We start from the raw sequence: 22,626 nt of genomic DNA, 5'->3' as shown, positions 1-22,626 counted from the left end.
ACTAATCCGATTCAGGACGAGTCCAGAATTAAGATTTTAAACCCCTCCCAAAGGTCTATCGATCTTTGCTTTTAAGAACTAAGTTTTAAGCAATGATGTTAATTACACGTTATTTTTATCCATATTTTATGCAAAATAACTAAATTGAATTCAAAATATACTATCCAGTTTTGGAGTAAGATACTGAGAGGAGGTTATAGTTACTACCTCTTTTTCTTATTGTCTCTTATTACTAAATTTTAACCGTTGATTTTCGTCAATCTAACAGTTGTAATTTATTGGGTCATACTTATTAATTTTCAATAAATTATAACCGTTAGATTGACGAAAATTAATTATTAAGATTTGGTAGTAAGAGGTAGTACGACCGACAATGCTATATGGAGCGGAATGCTGGCCAGCACATAGGCAACATGAGCATAAGATAGGAGTAGCAGAGATGAGGATGTTAAGGTGGATGTGTGGTTACACAAGGATGAATAAGATAAGAAATGAAGATACTCGACGAAAGGTCGGAGTAGTACCGGTAGCCGAGAAGATGAGAGAACATAGATTGAGGTGGTTTGGGCACGTGATGAGAAGACCCATGGATGCTCGTGTAAGAACAGAAGTTTGTTACCAAAAGCTAAACACAAAAAGAGGTAGAGGTAGGCCGAAGCTTACTTGGGGGAAAGTAGTAAAACAAGATTTAATGGAGTGAGATATAGATTGGCGGACAGTATGTCTTAGAAAGGAATGGACAAAAGCTATAAGTATGGTGGAGGGTTAGACCCGCTGTTATTCATATGTTCCAGATGGTCCCTTTTTAGTCCTTTTCCCCTTCATTTCCCCCACTTCTTCTTGTCCCTTTCTTTTTTACTTTTATTTATTTATATATACATATATTTTTATTTTATTTTATTTTATTATTTTATTTGTGTATTTTAATTTATTTATTTATTTTTTATTTTTATTTTACTTTTTATTTTACTTTTTTTCCAACCGTTTTGTATCTTTCATGTGGGTTCATCTACCACCGACCTCAATTAATTTGGAATAAAGGTGTTGTTGATATTGATGTTGTTGGTAGTAAGAGGTAATAAGAAAAAGAGATAGTAAATATAATCTCTCCCAAAATATTATATCTATAATTTTTCATGTTTATTTTACCTACTTCTCTGTAACACCTTTAAATCTCAATCTCAACAAACTTTTATTTTTTCTCTTCTTTATGATCTAGTAGGTGTTGAAGATAAATATATATATAAAAATAAATATAATATCATATCTCTCGAATATTAACGTCCTCAACCTTTTCTCTCAAAGAATTTAAAATATATATTTATATTTAAAATTTTGTACAACTACCACTACTCGGCTCAGCAATAGAATCAGAGACTTTTCAATTCCAGCCTTTCGTTTCTTGGGAACAATCTTACCAACCAAGAGATCAAGTTATAAATAAATTTAATTAAAAGAAAATACAACAATATTTAATTAAAATATTTATATTTACCAAAAAAAAAGTACAAAAATATTATATATCCATTGATATTTTTTATTCCATTTTCTAAAGTTACCACTTACCAATATAATAAGTAAAGAGATAAAACATTTTGCCTATTTTTTTATGTCTATTTTACTTACTCATTTTCAATAATATTATATCAAAATATTTACTAACATTCACATCTTCTCTTTCCTCTTCAGTTTTTGATATAACGATGTTGAAAATAAGTAGATAAAATATGTATATAAAAAAACAGGCATAGTATCATATCCCATAAGAAAAAAATTAAAAATAATTTCCATTTTTTTATTTTTAAAAGCAACGGATAAAAAATAAAAATTATTATTTAGGACAAAAAATACTTTGAAAAGAAATAATAAACTCTCGTATTAATAAATAAAGTCCACACGAAGAATTATTTTTTTCACACGAGAATTACTTCCATGCGAAAGGAAGGTGAGAATGCATCTGTGGTATGTTAAGGGTGTGCATGACAACTTTTCTGAAATCATTTTTTTTTAATTTCTGTTCCCGGGAACAGAAATGGATAGGAAACTCGTTTGGTAAAATCGGTTTATTTTTTTGTTCCTGGGATGAACCGGTTTAATTTTTGTGCCGGGGAACAAAAAAGAATCAAAAAATTTCTGCTTTTTTGTTCTCGGGCTCAAAATGAGAAACCCTTCTCCCTCTCAATCACTCTTCACCGTCGTACCACTAATGTCGTCATCACCACCCCTCACCACCACGATACCACCACCACCTCCACCTATCACCACCACAACTACCATTATCACCATCACCACAACTACCGCCACCAGCACCACCACCACTATCACCGTCACCACCGCCATCAACCACCACCACCATCATCGCAACCACTGCCGTCACCGCCACCATCGCCATCACACGCCACTGCCACCATCCTCAACGTCATCACTATCACCACCACGACGTTACCACTACCATCACCACCACGTCACCAACCACCACTACTATTGTCGCAGCCACTACCATCATCACCACCGTCGTCGCTGCCGCCGCCACCAACCACCACCACCACCGTCACAGCCATTACCGTCACCATCGCCACCATTACACCACCCCCGTCACTACCATCACCACGCTATTGCCACCACTACCACCACCACTGTCACCTACCACCACCGCCACCGTCGCAGCCATTGCCACCACCACCACCACCATATCACTGCTACGATTGTTGCCGCAACCAACCACCATACCATCACCATTATCGCAACCACTGCCGTCACCTCCACCACCACCATCCCCACCACTACCACCGTTGCCGCCACCATTACTACCGCCATCGTCGCATCCACTGCCATCATAACCACCCCCACTATCTTCACCATGTCACTGCCACCACCACTACCGTACCGCCGCCGTCGCCACCACCACAACCACACCATGTGGAAATAAAAGTGATGATCCGAAGTTTTTTTATATTTAATAGAAATTGTTTTTGATTATATTATTTTTTGTGTTATCAAACACAATTCTCATTCTCAGAATAAAAATAGAACATGTTATCAAACACAATTTTTTTTCTCGGAAACTGTTCCATGGCACAGAAATAGAAAAGAATTGTTTCTGAAAAGAAACAATGCTAAAGAATAGAATGGTTGTCATGCACACCCTAAAGTTACCTAAAATAATTTCCAAAAGAAAAAATTACAGAAAATAACATGTAGAAGTAGAACATAATTTATAGAGTTATTTACAAAACAGTTCTGCATGGCATCAGAAATATTGATCTAATCATTTAAAATTTTGGAAAGAGATTTATTAACTACTGCCTGATGAAAGTAGTTATGTCTTTTGATTTATAATTAATCTGTGGGAGTAGTCATATATTATGAATTACAACTAGTTGACCGGAGAATTATGTCTTTTGAATGTTTACTTGATGTGAATATTCATATCCCTTGAATCACATCTATTTGATGGGAATAATCATGTATTTTGAGCTACAAACAAATTAATGGAGTCCTGCCTTGCCTTTTGCATGACAAATATATATATATATATATATATATATATATATATATATATATATATATAAATTTAAGGAAAGAAATTAATTTTATTTGTCAATAAAAATCATATCTTATATTTTTAATTAAAAATAAAATTATGTATTCTTAACCTGTTTTTTCATACCCTTGATTTATAAATAGTGAATATAAATTTTATAACTATGTACTCTATATGAAGCTCTATTTCTTGCCCATCTTCCTTTTCTTTATTAAAACAACTAATTAAAGTAATGAAATTGGTAAACCAAGTATTGTGAGAAGATCTATTGTTTATGTTTTATGAGTTATTTGATCAACATGATAGAATAACAATGAATATAATATAAGAGCTGAATAAGAATAGGAAATACTATAGATTTGATGCTATGTTTGGTTGAGTATGAAATATTGTTGGGAACATGGACTGAATTTACAATCATACCCTTAAAGCTCGATTTTGAATAACTAGTCCCAATTTGCCGTCATCTCTTTCTCTTTCTCAGTCTCTGTCTGATATTCCCATTTTTTCTCTTTCTCTCATCTTTCATTTCCCCTGAGTTCTCACTATGAGAAACACAACATAATGCAAAAGGGTAAAAAAAAATAAAAAAAATTCCCATGTCCTTTCTGAAATTAAATTACCGCAATGGATAATTAGCACCACAATAGCAGCCATCTCCTCAGCTAGATTTAAAATTCTGATAAATGGATCCGAAATGGAAGACATTACGAAAGAGAATACATGAATCCACCCCTGAACTACATGAACTATTAGTCAAAGATACATTTCTATTTCAATCTAGCAATGTGTTTAGTAATGTTTAGTTAATTTTCGTTTTCAATGCCTCAAATAAAAAGAAAAAGAAACAAAGAGAATGCGTGATTATGGAAGGATTTTCAATGCATCAAAAGAAAAAAAAGAAACAGAGAATATGTGATTATGGAAGGATTTTCAATGCATCAAAGAAAAAGAAAAAGAAAATATAATGTATAATAGAGAATTTAAAATTGAAGAACTGAATAAGAATACCTGATTTTAACATGTGCCTTTATATTTGCTAGGTATTTATATTAATATGGGTCTTTTTTGAATTTGCGAGGGACCACAATTTCAACTAAATACACACACCATAAGTTTAAACTTCATCTTTTTATGAATTTTAAATTAAGTTTCAATATATTTTTTATTTAAATAATTTTATATGAATTCTATTAGATAATTTAAATTCACTTATTATTTAAAGATGATTTCATCCTTAAACTCATTGCCACAAGAGGGAGAGGAACAGGGATAGAGAAATTTGAAAATTAAATTTGTTAAGAAACAAAAAGTCAATAATTGAAAATTAAAGTGAATTTTTGTATAATTTATAAGAATTATGAAAGTACCTATTGATTATGTTACAGTCAATAAAATCCTTTATAATTTTTTAATTAATAATCAATTACTAGAAACTCGTAAATCACCAATACATGGAGGAAGGAAAAGGAGAAAGACCACACATTTTTACATTCTATACGATAAAGTCTATTTAATTAAGTATGTGAATGAATTGGCAGAGGATTGTTTTAATTTAATTTGTAATCTTAAATTCGAATTTTAAGTATATAATTATATTAAAAAATTGATAGGAAAAATTTTGCAGTCCTTGATTATCATTTGTTTGATGTGATTTTTTAAGATTCTTGTAAATTAAAAAAAAAGAATAATTATATTTACAAACTCAAAGTTAGAACATATTATTTAATCATGTAATAATTGATAACATAATATGTATTATCAATAGTACATAGTTATAAACTTGGAGTTTGTAAATATAATTTATTTTTAAAAAAATAAAATTTATTTTTTTGATTTTTTAATATAAAAAGGGTGATATTTCAGTTGTAGTTGAAAACTGGTTTACAAAATTTCACACTCTTCGAAATTTCATTTCTGCTGCAGATTTGATGCTTTCGAAGGCAATCAAACACCGACATCCAAAGTTTTTACCAAAGTCGGCAACGTGTGCGTCTTCTTCAAAGTTTGACACTGTACCGTCTAAGAATAAGTGGAAATAACGTTGCACTTTTAGATTAATATTTTTTCATCTAAGTATAAAATATTCATATTGCTAAAAAAGTTTTTGGCTCTCTCTCGCGAATTACTTCTGCGAAGTTGCCTGGAAATATTCTTGTCTGGCTTAAATTTAATTATTAAATAAAACAAACATTCCCACGTGTTTTTTTAACTCGTGATCTGGTTCTGCATTACTTACATAAAACAAATCATAAACAGTAAAACGAGATCCTAGACTTGTTCATGCACTAAAAAAAAATACTTTTTTTTTTGGTGAGTGAAAAAATGGCTTTTTGACCCTTATGCCCCTTAATTAATAATTAATTACCAAATTGCCCTTCATTCAAAACTATTTCGAAAATTTACCCTCCCCAACAAACATAACACCAATCTGCCCCTGTTTGACCGTTGACCACGAAGCCTACCCGGGTACACCATTACCTACCCGGGTAAATTTTGAAACTTTTTATCTACCCGAGTATGTAGGGGTGTACCCGGGTAGAGTTCTTGAATCTGGGAAAATGTTTGAATTATTTACCCGGGTAAGGAGCAGTGTACCCGGGTAAATCGCGTCCAGAAACCCCAATATGTATGGGTTTCGGCCATTGTTGCGAGGTATAAGGTTTTTTAAACCCCAAATCTTTCTCTCTTACCCTCTCTAATCCGAAACATCACACATATTTCATCTCATCATTTCAGAAAGCTGAATCTTGGTGGGACATTGAGATTACATCTCCACACTCCCATTTTGTGCTAAAAAATCCGAACCAACCTCCAAACCTAAAACCTAGATCTAATTTTTGTGTGAAAGATGAGTTCAAGTCCAAACATGGTTCCTATAGTTATTTACTACAATGGGAGGCATTTTGAAGGTCCGAACGGTGTCCGATTTGAAGGAAAAACAAAAACGATGAAAATCAAAGTGGGCACTACATGCAATGAACTGAAGGAGAGAATTCTTCAAAAAATGGGCACTACAGGCATTTTTTTCCAGATATGTTAAAGGAAGATCCATCCACAAGACCAGCTCTGATACAGGAGAGGATACAGGGAACATATGGATACAACATAACGTACAGGAAGGCCTGGAAGGCAAAAATGAAGGCCATCGTTAAGTTGTTTGGTGACTGGGAGAAATCGTACGCATTCTTGCCAAATTGGCTGAAGTATATGACGGAGGTGAATGTGGGTTCTGTGTTCAAACTTGATACAAATCAATGTTTTGATGAACGTCAGGTTTATACAGACAGGGCCGTATTTCAAAGGGTTTTTTGGACATTTCACCAATGCATTGAAGCATTCAAACACTGCAAGCCTATAATTCAAATTGACGGCACTCATCTGTATGGGAAGTACAGAGGTACTCTATTGATTGCAACATCTCAGGATGGAGATGGATTTCTGCTCCCTATTGCCTTTGCTGTTGTTCCTCCAGGTGAGTAAATAATTTTGCTTTGGGGTATGTGAAAGCATGTGACCCTTCTTTGCCACTTCATACTGTAAATAATTTCTGAGCTCATCCCTATTGACTTTGTTGTTGTTCCTCCAGGTGAGAGGTTGGATGATTGGTCCTGGTTTCTTAGCCTTTTACGTTTTCATGTCACACATAGGCATGGTATTTGTCTAATATCCGATCATCATCGAAGCATCATAAGGGCGGTGAAAGACCACGGAGGGTGGCAGCCTCCATATGCTTATCATGTATTTTGTCTACGTCACATCGGAAGCAACTTCAATACCCGTTTTAGGAATGTGGAATTGAAGAAAACGTTGATGAAATTAGGTAATGTACGGTATAATTACTCACATTTTCAACCATTTGAAGAAAACGTTGATGAAATTCACTAACCAATGCATATGTCATGGTTTTTTGCAGGGTACACATGTTCAAAGATAAATTTCGACATTAGGTACAAGGAATTTATCGAGAACAATCCTGAAGTTGCTTCATGGTTGGATGCGATTCCGAAAGAGCAATGGTGCAGGTCGTATGATGAGACAGGACGTAGGTATGCATATGGAAATGCCTCCAGTTCACCTGCTGACTGTGAAGGAGGGCCCACAAGATGACAAAGTCTCCTTCCAGCACCTTTGAGTGATTATGCGGGCGCTGGAAAATAATATGTGTCACCACATAATGAAGAATGCGAGCAGAAACTGACAAGTTGCTAACAGGATAATGAGCAAAATGACCGGGCTCAGCGTCTGCCCTCCTAGTCTCTGTAACAATGGTCTCCCGGTTATAATCACCAAATATATGATGGCTGTCTCCATCATATAGTGCTGCTCCTGTGACACCATCAAAATCGAACCCCAGTAGCTCCGTCCAGATAGGAGCAGTCATGATGATATCAATCCCGCAGACACGGGAAGTCAGCTCGTCTTGCGAGTAGCCAAGGTTCTGGTAGAAGGCTCTTACCATAACCTCCGAGTATGGGCACCGCATCTCCGCCAGGTGAAGTAAATGTGTCTGCTCAAGAAGCGGCACAATGTCAAAACGCTCTAGGTTGAAGAATGCCGAATCCAGTGATTTCGGTTCGCAGATCTTCCGGGTCATGAAAAACTTCACGAACTTCTCGTGTGAAGGTATGTCATCCTCAAACAAATATCCGAACGTCAAGTCCGGAGCCTGACTCGAAGCAGCCTGGGGCTGAGAGGATGACGACCCATCGTGACGACTCTTGGTTCTTCTCTCGGAATGGGTCACTGGTAGCTTTGAAACGCGTCGAGAGGTCATTGTGTCACACTATTAAACTGAAAAAATAACCAAAATCAGAAATTAGATACATGTTAGGGTTAGGGTTAGGGTTAGATTCAGGGTTAGGGTTAGGGTTAGGGTAAGCGTATGACATACAAATTGATAAAATAATTCGGACAGAATCAAATGATATAAACGAAAATACAATGAATCAGAACAGAAATCATAACATAATTGAAAAAATTGAAAAAAAAATGCACCTTTGATCGATTTCAATCGGTAGAAGGCAGAGAGGTTGCAAGGTCCGCGAATGATGATCACAAACAAGACGAATTGGTGCAAGATTATGCCTGAAATCGCTCAAGATGACACTCCTCCAGCAGCTCTACTCGGGTACCCCTTTTGTGGGTTTTCGAAATGGGGCTGCTGGGGTATTTTAAAACCCTACCGTCGATGTTTACCCGGGTACACTGCTCCTTACCCGGGTAAATAATTCAAACATTTTCCCAGATTCAAGAACTCTACCCGGGTACACCCCTACATACTCGGGTAGATAAAAAGTTTCAAAATTTACCCGGGTAGGTAATGGTGTACCCGGGTAGGCTTCGTGGTCAACGGTCAAACAGGGACAGATTGGTGTTATGTTTGTTGGGGAGGGTAAATTTTCGAAATAGTTTTGAATGAAGGGCAATTTGGTAATTAATTATTAATTAAGGGGCATAAGGGTCAAAAAGCCGTGAAAAAATACTTCTTTTTAATTACTCATTACCATATTTTTTTTTATGTTACTTTACCTTATAAAAAATAGTTTCAACTTTCATGGGTGGACCCGCAGTCTCTTATCAAATACTAATCTCAATTTTAAATTTAAATAGTTTTAATTATGATTTTTTATTATTAAAATATTAAACTTGAAGTAAATTAGATCAAATTTTCTTAAAAAAAAAAGGGTTTGCGTTTGTCATTTAACATGACACAACAAACTTTTTTACACATACAACATTTTGTGAAGCTCACACTTTTTGAAGAAAAAAAAGAAAAGAAAAGAAAATTACAGCACACACACTTTTATATAACCCTTAAAAAAAAAATGATGGAACACAAGTAGAATTATAAACAGCAGAAGTTGGGTGCTGTTTGCAATTTTGTTGGGGACAAGTGGACAACAAAAAAGGTCCTCGTTATAATGAACACTAGTGTGATATTTTTTATATTGAGACATGACACGACTTTTAATTTCAACATTTTTGCTACTTTTCTCTGAATCGTCAACTTACACACAGACATCCCATTTTCCATTTTCCCGAATATGCATTTCTTGCTCTGCCCTCTTTCCTTTTTGGTTCACTCCTTTCCCTCACTGCAATGAGTAGTGGTAGTAAGAAGAGGTTCATTCCTATTAGTCTGGAAGAGGCTGCAATGGACATGTTAAACCATCTCTTGAAGGTGAAGGAGAAGGCCACGGTTTCATTCTTCGTTCCTCTCATTTTGATAGCTTGGGCTATTCACAAATGGCTCTTCTCTTTCTCCAATTGGCTTCCTCTTGCACTTGCTCTATGGGCATCTATTCAAGTATGCAATCCTTCTCTCTCTTCCTTCATCCTTTTCATTCATTGTTTTGTATTTTTTGTCTCCATATCCTGGTTTCTAATGCTACAAACAAAAGCTTTAATTGATCTCTTGCAAAGAAAAGCATTGATAATTTAGAATTATATCATGTCAATAAGAAGGATAGAAGTTAGCAGCAGTTAACATTACACTGCTGTATAAGCATAACCATCTATTGTGTATTGGGGCTTTGTTGAAGTTGAAATGTAATGGAAGCAATTAGTCCTGGTTCTGTGGTTATCTTGAGAAAAAAATATTCCTGGGTACACAAACAACCCATGTTCACCTTTGCTGTGTTGGAATTGAATAAATAAAAGTTTCAAATTGTGTGAGGAAATCTTCCTCTTTTATCATCTATGAGTTAATGAGTTTTGAGTCTTTTGACAGTATGCGATGTAATCAGGTAATGTGAAATACTGCTCTTTTATTTGCAGTATGGGAGTTATCAGCGCAAAATACTTGAGGAGGACTTGTATAAGAAATGGAATCGGATCATACTCAACACCTCGGTACCTTTTTCATTCCTTTTCACCCTTTTGCATTTTCGATGAGCTTTATGAAGCTGACTTCAACTTCTGTACATACAGCCCGTCACACCTTTGGAACACAGTGAGTGGTTGAATCTGCTGTTGACACAAATCTGGTCCAGCTATTTTAACCCAAAGCTCTCAAAAAGGTTATCAGCCATAGTCGAGGTAAAATTCCAGTCTCTTCCCCATTACTCTATTGATGTATTTTTATATCTTAATTCAACATTTAAATTTTTATATCTTAATCCAACATTTATGATTGTTCTTCATATATTTTCTTCCATCCATTATTTTTATTTTGTGCAATATGAGTAATTTGCTTTAATTTTCATATGATCTACAATTCTGTATATAGAAGTCTATTGTCTTGGAGTTTTGCACTGTAAGTCTGAAATTAACTTACTTTGTCTTTCTTTTGTGTCTCTAGAAACGTTTAAAGCTCCGAAGACCAAGATTTATAGTAAGTAACAATCATTTTCATCTATGGAAGAGTCTCACATTTGTTTGTCAAAACAGTTTGAACATCTAATATATGCTGAAAATTTGGAAAATGTGTAATGAACTAAAATAATCCTTTCTGCAGGAAAGAGTTGAGGTGCAGGAGTTTTCACTTGGATCATGCCCTCCAAGTTTAGGTCTTCAAGGGATGCGGTGGTCAACTTCTGGTGGTCAGGTTGTAGTTTGCTTCACATTTCAGATATCATTTCTATACATCTTTTTAGATATTTAATTAAACAGATTCCTGTCCATATCTCTATTTTTTCTGTTCATGTGAATTTACTCCTTGCATCCTCACCACTAAAATCACTTCAATCTTTGTTACCTTTGCTACTTTTGCTGCCTTCTCCTCTACTATTGCAATGCTTCTGTCGTGTCATCTCTATTTTGCCAAAAACAAGGGCAAACGGCATTTTCTCATATCATTTGGAAAACAATGCTTAATTATACTTACAAGTTAAAAATTACATTATCATTATTCTGGGACTCTGAATCTAGATTTCATGTTTATCTTTGAACCTCCTTTATGAGACGTCAGACTTTATGAGAAGTTGATACTATAAATCTTTGATGCAGCTGACCAAAATGCCACCTAAGTGATTATATTTGGAATTCCATTTCTATTACCGTTGCTTTGCAAAGTTGTGCTTATCCTTCTCCTCTTTCTTTGTTTATTTAGGGTCTATGATTCATGCTTTCTCCTAATAGTGCTGATATATTTCCACATATCTAAGATTTTAATACAGCATTTTGTTGCTATTTGACAGCGAGTCCTTAAAATGGCTTTTGATTGGGACACGAGTGAAATGAGCATTTTAATGCTTGCTAAGCTTGCAGCTGGTCTTGGAACTGCCCGAATTGTGATTAATAGTCTTCATATCAAGGGTGATGTATGTAAAATATCATCCTTTGCATCAACTGGTTTGGTCATTTTTTTGTTTTCATAATCTAATCATTCACATTTTTTTGCAGCTTCTCGTGACACCAATTCTAGATGGAAAAGCTCTTCTGTATTCATTTTTATCGACACCTGAGGTTAGAATAGGTGTTGCCTTTGGAAGCGGTGGAAGCCAATCGGCCACTGAGTTGCCTGGTGTTTCTCCTTGGCTGGTGTGTTTCAAAGAATCCAATTTGTCAATTTTTTTTATAAAAAACTGATGTCTTTCATTTCTGGAGCAATTTGAAATAAGTGAATTAGGAACTGTTAGTCTAAAAAAATCATATCCATTTCATATTTTGCCTCATATGCTCATTGTATTGGAACATTATATGAGAACTTAAGCCTCTTGAGTTAACTTGCTCAAATTTTCCCCATTGGAGTGTGATGTTTCATGCTGATTGTTGATTTACCTTTTATACAGGTTAAACTTTTTACTGACACCTTGGTTAAAACCATGGTTGAACCTCGGCGCCGTTGTTTCTCTTTGCCTGCAGTTAATTTAAGGAAAAATGCTGTCGCAGGCATTATATATGTTTCAGTAATTTCAGCAAACAAACTTTCTAGGAGTTGCTTCAAGGGGAGTCCGTCTAGGACGCAACATAATGGCACAAACAATGGGTGTTTAGAAGACAAGTTGGATGATAAGGACCTACAAACATTTGTAGAGGTAGAAGTAGAGGAACTGACAAGGAGGACAGGTATGAGCCTTGGTTCAACTCCAAGATGGGATGCGACATTTAATATGGTTTTACATGATAGTACAGGAATTGTTCGCTTCAATCTTTATGCGTGCCCCACTAGCGGCGTGAAGTGTGACTTCCTAGCAAGTTGTGAAATTAAGGTACTGTCATCAATGTTCACCTTTTTTAGCAAGCAACAGGATTACTAATTACAGGGAACAAGGGGATATTTTTTTTAATCTCTCAGTGGTAACTGCTTATCAACTGTTATTCTAAGCTAACTTAATCTCTCTGTCCTTGAGAAGATGAGGCATGTTGAAGATGATTCAACAATAATGTGGGCAATAGGGCCTGACTCTGGTGTCATAGCAAAGCATGCAATGGTTTGTGGAGATGAAGTTGAAATGATTGTCCCATTTGAGGGGGCCAACTCAGGAGAGGTACAATATTCATGAACATGTAATAATTAGTTTCTGCCCTTCTGTCAAACTTTCTTTGCTTTATGATAGATATAATTTGGTTATCTTACATTAGCAGTGTTTGATTTTCAACAAAGCTAACAAGGGCGATCTTCTTTCCTAATTAAAACATGCATGCTGTTTAACTACTAAGAAATAATAATCTGATTGCATGAATTAAGTATTCTGTATTTTTATTTAATATATGCCATACATAAGCAAAATGATTATCCCTCCTCTCCCCAATCATATTGGTTGATTTGTCAATCATTTGGGGTTGCAGTGTGCATAATGAACAGGGCGACCCCTATCATGTCATTCAACTTTTATTTAGAAGAATGAGAGTACAAAGAAATTCTTGACCACTTAGTAATAGAGACTTCAATATTATGTCAAAGACCAATTTTGTAAAAGTTAAGTTATTTGATGAAAGCTCGTGAATGATTTTTTATATCTAACAACTATCTAATGTTTTAATCATTTAACAAATTAAAATGAAGGGGTAGAGTTTCATATTGATAGTCTTTCTAGAGTAATACTTGTAACTTCGTTAGTATTTTGTTATTCTATGTTGATTGAGTCTATTGCATCAAATTGTTCGTATTTGTGATTTCTAAATCAAACATCCTTTTAGTGTACCTGATACTTACATGGTGTAATTTTCTATTATTTTTTCTGAGTGATTTTTTCATGATAGAGCTACTATCAAAATGTCCTTAAGGTAACATTTTTGCACTTAAAATGAAAGTTGTTTTACCATTTCTAAATGAAGATTGAATTGTTACGAAATGAAATATTTTATTCGTATTTGCTCATTTAATTTATTTTTTAGTTAAAGGCGAGAATTGTAGTAAAAGAGTGGCAATTTTCTGATGGTTCGCATAGCTTGAACAATCTCCATTCTAGCTCTCAACAATCACTTAATGGATCGTCACTTTTGTCAAGAACTGGAAGGAAACTTAAGATAACTGTTGTGGAAGCAAAGGATCTTGCTGCAAAAGACAAATTTGGAAAATTTGAGCCATACATTAAATTGCAGTATGGAAAGGTGAGTAACACTGGTGGTCTATTGAACTGTGAATGCTTTGTCATCAATTGATGAACCGAGGTCTCTGCCACATTTATTAAAAGTTAATCGATGCAATGTAAGTTCATAATAACACTATCTGATTTTGTTGGTGATAATGTTTTCAGGTTGTCAAGAGAACAAAGATTGCTCCTGCTCCTACTCCTCCAAATCCTGCGTGGAATGATTCATTTGAATTTGATGAGAATGGTGGTGATGAATACCTAAGTGTAAAATGCTTTAGTGAAGAAATTTTCGGAGATGAAAACATTGGTAGTGCACATGTAAATTTGGAAGGACTGGTGGACGGTTCAATCAAGGATGTATGGATCCCTCTTGAAGGAGTGAGTTCTGGTGAATTAAGACTTATAATAGAAGTAGTTAGGGTGGACGACCTAGAAGGATCAAAGGTATGTTTCCACAACACGAAATTAATGATTCTTTAATAATCTAGTTACAAATTATAATAAAACAGATGCACAAAGCTAATAATTGGTCTATTATCATTTCATTTATTTAATTTACCCATGCTGAATTTTCATCTCTGGCTTATTCATTCTAACATGCACTACTACTTCGAAATGGACAGGGTTCAGCTTTGGGCTCGGGCAATGGTTGGATAGAACTTGTTCTGATTGAAGCAAGGGATCTTGTTGCTGCCGATCTTCGAGGGACAAGTGATCCTTTTGTGAGGGTAGACTATGGAAACTTGAAGAAAAGGACAAAGGTTAGAATATTTCATCGGTAATTTTTCTTGCATGAATTGAATGTCCTTAGGATTTACAATTTTATTGGCATCACATTATACATACACTTGAAAAAGGGTATTCTGATATATATTAGAATTGTAAATAATGTGTACAAGGGATTCTCTATTTATAGAGAATATGTGACCTACTTTTAACCTAAAGGCCTTGGCCCAATACAACAGAGGGCTTGGCCCAATACAACAATAAACTAAATAATAACTAAATCAATATTATTTACAACACTCCCCCTCAAGTTGAGGAATAGATATTTATCATTCCCAGCTTGCTAGTAAGTTCTTGAAATCTGTCTGAAGGAAGCCCCTTTGTTAATAGATCAGCTAATTGACGCCCAGTGGGAATGTATGGAGTGGTAATCAACCCGCTATCAAGTTTCTCTTTGATGAAATGGCGGTCGACCTCAATATGTTTAGTCCGATCATGTTGAACTGGATTATGAGCTATACAAATAGCGGACTTATTATCACATAGCAGCTTCATAGGTCCCTCACATTTTATTTTGAGATCATCAAGTACAATTTTCAGCCACAGTAACTCACAAATGCCTTGAGCCATAGCTCGAAATTCAGCTTCTGCACTTGATCTGGCAACCACATCTTGTTTCTTACTTCTCCATGTCACCAAGTTACCGCAAAGAAACATGCAATAACCAGTGGTAGAACGACGGTCAGTCATGGATCCAGCATAATCAGCATCTGTGTAGACTTCTAAAGATAGATTGCCATCACGTCGGAATAACAATCCTTTACCAGGAGTACCTTTAAGATACTGAAGAATTCTCTCTACAGCCTGCATGTGTTTTTCCTTTGGATTGTGCATAAACTGACTGACAACACTAACAGCATAAGCTAGGTCTGGTCTAGTATGGGCCAGATATATCAATTTCCCAACTAGCCGTTGATATTGTCCTTTATCAACTGGAGGACTCTCTTCTTCATAGCCCATCTTGTGATTCTGCTCAATAGGAGTATTAGAGGGTTTACACCCGAGCTTTCCTGCTTCTTTGAGAAGATCAAGAACATATTTCCTTTGGCTGATAAAAATTCCTTTGCTTGAATGAGCTACTTCTATCCCTAGGAAATATCTCAGTTTCCCAAGGTCTTTGACTTCGAACTCAGAGGCAAGCCGTGTCTGCAGAATCTGTCTCTCCACAAAATCATTACCTGTGATAATAATATCATCAACATATACAAGGAGCACAGTAAGCTTCCCGTTTTGGGAGTGCTTGAAGAAAAGAGTGTGATCTCCTTGACTCTGTCTATATCCTAAGGTCATCATAACCTTAGTAAACCTCCCAAACCAAGCACGAGGTGACTGCTTCAATCCATACAAGGCCTTTTTTAATCGACAAACTTTATTTTCCCCCTTCACAGAATCAAAACCAGGCGGGATTTCCATGTAGACTTCTTCTTCTAACTCACCATTGAGGAAAGCATTTTTCACATCAAATTGATTTATATCCCAATTGTAATGGGCAGCAAGGGACAACAAGATTCTCACTGTATTCATTTTTGCAACTGGAGCAAAGGTTTCTTCATAATCAATGCCATAGGTTTGAGTGTAACCTTTGGTGACTAATCGAGCCTTGTATCTCTCAAGAGTGCCATCAGAATTATATTTTAGGGTATAAACCCATCTGCACCCTACTGCTTTCTTTCCGTTGGGTCTATCAATAACCTCCCATGTTTTATTTTTCTCCAATGCATTCATCTCCTCTTGCATGGCTTGAGCCCAATTCCCATCTCTCAAAGCTTCATGTACTGATTTTGGGATTGAAGTAGAATCTAGTGCTGAAACAAAGCTTTTGTGCTGCACAGAAAGATTAGCAGAGGAAACAAAATGGGAGATAGGGTATTGAGTACAAGAGGGACAGGAAGAACAAGATTTCTTGGAACAAGATCTTTTTCCTTTTCTTAAAGCAATGGGTAAATCATCAGAAGCAGTAGTAATGGGTAAGTCATCAGAAGTATCATGATCAGAAATATGAGATTCAGGACTTACCAGTGGTTCAGACGATTGAGGTTGCTGTTGAGGCAATGTGGGCTGTTTCCTTCTTTGATATACCAATTCAAGTGTTACAATCTTCCGTATCTCTTGTGTACTTGATGTATCAGTCATAGGAGGATCAGTCACAGACACATTAGGAACAGGAACAAGAGGAAGAGACACTGACACAGGTGAAGGAGTAGACACTGAAGTTTCAAAGAAGGAAGGTGATGAGTCTTCTGGTTAATCATTCTCCCCCTGAAGATGAGGACCTTGGAAAAAGGACTCAGATTCCTGAAATGTAACATCCATAGAAACAAAAAATTTCCGACTTCCAGGGTGATAACACTTGTAGCCCTTCTTATCAGGAGCATATCCAAGGAAGACACATTTAAGAGCCCTAGGATCCAACTTACTGCGATGCTGTTTATGAATATGAACAAAGACAACACATCCAAACACTCGAGGAGGAAGACTTTGCAAAGTTGGAATAGAAGAAAAAAAAGAAGTCATGGAATGAATAGGACTTACATGATCGAGAACCCGAGTGGGTAGACGATTGATCAAGAATGCTGCAGTAAGAATGGCATCTCCCCAATAGCATTTGGGTACATGTGTTTGAAACAATAAGGCACGAGCAACTTCAAGAAGGTGACGATTTTTCCTTTCAGCAACCCCATTTTGTTGAGGGGTGTCTACACATGTAAGTTCATGAATCATACCTTGATTTTGTATAAATTGGGAAAAAGAGTGATTGACATATTCAGTACCATTATCTGTCCTTATTCTTTTGATTTTTTTACAAAATTGAGTCTCAATCATTTTATAAAATTGAAAGAACAGTTTTGGTACCTCAGACTTTTCATGCATTAAGTAAACCCAAGTTACACGAGTGCAATCATCAATAAAAGAAACAAACCGTTTATTTCCAGAAGAATGAGGGACCTTAGAAGGACCCCAAACATCAGAATGAATAAGATCAAAATGTTCAACACTTTTAGTAATACTAGAAGGGAAAGACACACGATGATGCTTAGCAAACTCACAAACATCACAATGATAAGACTCAACAGACTTAGACAAAAACAAAGACGGAAATAAAGACTTGAGTAAACTAAATGGAGGATGTCCCAAACGCTTATGATGAAGCCAAATCAGAGAATCAGCAGTTGACTGGCCATGTGACAGTAAGATGTGATCCTTAACATGAGTTGCAGGAGATTGTGACACCAGATAATACAGCCAACCTTGCTCTTTAGCACCCCCAATCGTCTTCCCTGTGGCGAGATCCTGAAAAACACAGTGAGTAGGAAAGAAGGTTACAGTGCAATTTAAATCTTTTGTAATTTTATGAATAGAAAGAAGATTAGTAGAAAGTTTAGGGACATGAAGAGCATCTTTGAGATGTAAGGAAGGCTGTAATTTTATGTTACCGGAACCCGCAACTGATGTATGGGAGCCATCAGCTACGGCTATCGTATGAGTGCCAATGGTAGGGTTATAAGAGACAAAGGGGTCAGCACAACAAGCCATATGATCAGTGGCACCAGAATCAACAACCTAAGAATGTTTAAAATCAATACATGAAGTAAGAAAAGAAGAAATTTTGGAGCTCATACCAGTCATAGCCAAATCACTAGTACCAGATGGCTTACTCAGAGAATCAAGTATGGTTCGAAGTCGTTCCAACTCATCTGGACGAAATGTAGGTTGGGTCTCATTAGGTGTAGGAGCTATATCAGAAGAAGTAAAATGCGCTTGACCACGCATCCTTGCCATCTTTTCTAAGACAGTTTGTTTTCCATGGAGGCGATAGCATAGATCCTTGATATGACCTGTTCTTTTACAATAAGAACACCAGCGATCATCTTTCTTAGGTCTAGAAGATGCTCCATCAGAACATTTTGGAAAGGAACTCCTGTAAGTAGAACCATCTTTTTTTGTTGAAATCATAGCAGACCCATCAGTAGGTTTAGAAGCAGCACCATCTTTTGATGATAACATGACAGATTTATCAGGGTTCATCATAACACCCCGACGATTCTCCTCTCCCCGAACAGTATTGAAAACAGCAGAAAGGGATGGAAAAGTTTCTTTGCCAAGTATCTGAACCCGAATAGGATCATACTCGGAATTCAAACCAGCAAGAAAATCAAAAATACGCTCATTTTCTACCTCCTTGGCTAAAGCAGTAGCATCTGCAGTACATTTCATCTTCAAACTCTGAAATTGATCAAGTTCAGTCCATAACTCCTTCAAGGTGCCATAGTACTCAGTCACGGATAAAGAATCTTGTTTTGTAGTGAATATTTTATTGCGCAATTCATAGCGCGCAGCCATATCCTGTTTCAAGGAATAAGTGGAGCGGACAGTTTCCCAAATCTCCATAGCAGAAGACAAGAACATACAATGACGACCCACTTCAGGAGTCATCGAATTCCACAACCAAGTCATGATAAGAGAATCCTCATTATCCCAAACAGCAAAATCGGGATCCGTGGCAGCAGGAGCAGGGCCATCAAGATGAGCAATCTTATTGCGACTCTTGATGGTAGTACGAATGAACTGAGACCATGACAAATAATTTGATCCGCCAAATCGATAACTCTGATGTAGATTTGGAAGATCATTGTGACCAAGAGGGGTCACCACAGATGAGGTAGAATTTTTTTCAGATAAGTTTAGAGTTGAATCACCGTCGGAAGCGGCCATACTGCAAAACAACTCAAGGAATAGTACCAAGAAGCCAAAAAATCACGAAAAAATTACCAAACGAGGTCCGATCAAAGAGGTGAGCACAGATCCAGAACGAGCTTGGAGAGTCGGTCAAGACTGCACCGGTCCGCAGCCAATAGCAACCGTCACGCGCTGGTGAAGCTGGCGGCGCGTGAGATTCACGCGCAGGGAAAGAAGCGGCGCGTGGAGGCGCGTCTGACGTCCGATCGGGCTGGGATTTTCAGGCGAAGGTCGTCCAAGGATTGCGAACCTATCTGGGGCTGATCGGAGTTGAATGGCCGCCAAAAAGAAGGTCAATCGCGATGAACAGTGTTCTTGGTTAGTGAAAAACGCTTCTGTTTGGAGGTGACGTTGAACGGTTCAGTTTGGGGTCTTGTTATTGAGGAAGATGGGAGAAAAACAAAGAGAAGCAGTGATCTCTCGGTCCAAGAGGTCCCCGGAAAATTTTTCCGGTGGCGGCTGATGGCAGCGAGAGATGGAAAACAAAAAAAAGGGTTTCGTAGGCGCGGAAGCAGAGCCCTCAAGATCGAGAGCTCTGATACCAACTTGAAAAAGGGTATTCTGATATATATTAGAATTGTAAATAATGTGTACAAGGGATTCTCTATTTATAGAGAATATGTGACCTACTTTTAACCTAAAGGCCTTGGCCCAATACAACAAAGGGCTTGGCCCAATACAACAATAAACTAAATAATAACTAAATCAATATTATTTACAACACATACTGATGGTGGTTATGGCACAGTGGATGATTGCTAAGTGCTACAACTAGTTACTATTTTGCCTTTGTTGTTTCTTTTCATTTTTTTTTTCTTTCTTTTGGGGCTGGCATTTGAAATTCAACTGAAATTCGAGTGTTCTATAACTATATGAATTATATGCTCGAAGATGGCTTTTTGACCACTTTGATGAAAAAAATAAAACATAGCCCCAATTTAATTCTTTTGTCAAACTATTTACCCATATAATGCAAGTGAAATGTGCACGGAGAGTGTGCACATTTTAGTCGCGCATTATCCCCATAGTGACTTGTGCAAAAATTCACGCAATACAAGACGTGCATCCTAGCCATGCGCGTTCAAGTTGCGCATGCCCCTTATGTGTGTCGTGCAGAGCGTGACACGTGACAGACATTTTTTGGCACTTTTTGAGTTTGACACAAGTCGCGCATAGGGTGATGTGCGACTTAAACGCACACATTCCCCCTACGCATTTCACTGGCATTAGATAGATATATAGTTTGTCAAAAGAATTAAACTGGTGCTATGTTTCGTTTTTTGCACTACAAGGGTCATGAGCATTGATATGATACCCCTTCCCCGTAAACTATGTGAAGTTGATTATACTTCAGTGATTAATTATAGATGCAAGCATATGTTGTTAGATATTTCTCCGGAATTGGGCCGCCATTAATTGATGATTATGTTTGTGGTAATAATAAGGGCTAACATATATATTCTCTATTTTTTTAAAATATTTTTGAAAGGGGAATCTCTAGGCTTTTCATTCATATTTTATTCCTCTGGTTTCCCTCCCAATTTCATTTTTCCTCTGCATTTGCTTGCTGTTATTATTTTCATCTTGCAAGGCTTAATTACTTACTAGTTGTGGCATTATCTGGTAGGTAATACACAAAACTCTCAACCCTCGTTGGAACCAGACCTTAGAGTTCCCTGACAATGGCAGTCCCCTGGTACTGCGTGTTCAGGACTATAATGCTTTACTACCCACATCAAGTATAGGTGAATGTGCTGTAGAATATCAAAGTTTGCCTCCAAACCAGATGTTTGACAAGTGGATACCTCTCCAAGGGGTAAAAAATGGTGAGATCCACATCCAAATTACAAGAAAAGTTCCAGAGATGAAAGTGAGACATATTCCAGACTCTGAACCTTCGTTAAGTAAACTACACCAAATTCCTAGCGAGGTGAGATTGTTTTGCATGTCCGAAAACACTTCTGTTTTAAAATACAACCTTTGATTACTTTTGCAGCCCTGAGGATGAAGTAATGATTGCCTTAAAAAATGCAATGCATATTTATAACATTTTCATTCGTTATCTCCTCTCTTTCTATATTCAATTTGTAGAAATATCTCTGGGATTAATTTTGAGCTAGACTAAAAGGTGTTATTGGTTGGTCTATATGCCATTTTCTTGAAACACTTCTTTTATGGCTGAATCATTGATGGAATGAATTTCTGTTCATTTCTATTATAAAACAATCCATTCATTCATTTGTTGTATAAATTGTGATATTTTCATTTTCATTTTCATTTTCATTTTCATATTACCCCGTTATTCTAAAGCACTGTTCATTTTATCAGATAAAGGAGATGAGGAAAAAGCTTCGGTCTTTAATAGAGGATGAAAATCTTGAAGGACTGTCAACAACTTTGAGTGAGCTAGAAACTCTACAGGATACACAGGAAGGGTATATAACTCAGTTGGAGACTGAGCAAATGCTTCTCCTCAGCAAAATAAATGATCTGGGCCAGGAAATCATCAATTCTTCTCCTTCCCTCACCAATTATCCTTCTCGAAGTGGAAGTTGACCCTCATCACCTTCATCTACTTAACGTTATTATTAGTTGATATTTCATTTGCCATATAGCTTATGGGAATCACTAGGAACAATTTTTGTACATGTTTATGCAAGTCTTGTGTAGTTGCCCTGCTGTAGATATCTATGGTACATGTTTAAATGAACAATGATTCATCATAATGAGATTATATTATATGATATTGTTTTTATTAAATTCGAAATATAAAACAATGACAAAAGTTTGATTGTTTAATAAAAGGGCTTTGCAACTCTTCTGTTACTGCAAAATATTGGAGTTTGCAGCTGACCCAAAAACTTGGTGGGTCCCACCATTTTAAAAAAATAAAATAAAGATAAAAACAAAGAAAAAATATCAATGAGTCTGTGGCAGTAGAAAATCACTTCTGCATTCACAGCACAAGTGATTTCCCCTTAATAAAATATGGGTTTTGTTTGTACCATGTTGATGGAAACAACAATAATTTTCCTAAAGACTAAGCAAAGGAGAGAGAAAGTGAGATAAGAAAAG

At 36.4% G+C, this 22,626-nt stretch overlaps 1 protein-coding gene across 1 annotated transcript; it reads left to right on the top strand.

The window, feature by feature from the left end:
- Nucleotides 1-9,613: 9,613 nt before the first annotated feature.
- On the top strand, nt 9,614-22,245 carry LOC133290881 (uncharacterized). The gene is made up of 14 exons (XM_061489024.1): nt 9,614-9,854; nt 10,325-10,399; nt 10,478-10,585; nt 10,848-10,880; nt 11,004-11,093; nt 11,686-11,808; nt 11,891-12,028; nt 12,280-12,699; nt 12,844-12,978; nt 13,829-14,044; nt 14,191-14,472; nt 14,652-14,789; nt 21,179-21,481; nt 21,880-22,245. The coding sequence occupies exons 1-14, from the start codon at nt 9,648-9,650 to the stop codon at nt 22,105-22,107; spliced, it is 2,496 nt and encodes an 831-aa protein (XP_061345008.1). The 5' UTR covers nt 9,614-9,647; the 3' UTR covers nt 22,108-22,245.
- Nucleotides 22,246-22,626: the final 381 nt, after the last annotated feature.

This window comes from Gastrolobium bilobum, unplaced genomic scaffold (assembly GCF_033153095.1).
Source record: "Gastrolobium bilobum isolate Gb01-03AN ecotype WA unplaced genomic scaffold, APGP_CSIRO_Gbil_v1 utg966, whole genome shotgun sequence".
Classification (NCBI taxonomy): domain Eukaryota; kingdom Viridiplantae; phylum Streptophyta; class Magnoliopsida; order Fabales; family Fabaceae; genus Gastrolobium; species Gastrolobium bilobum.
The sequence above is the reverse complement of the archived record's forward strand: the minus strand, read 5'-3'. Positions and strand labels throughout refer to the sequence as shown.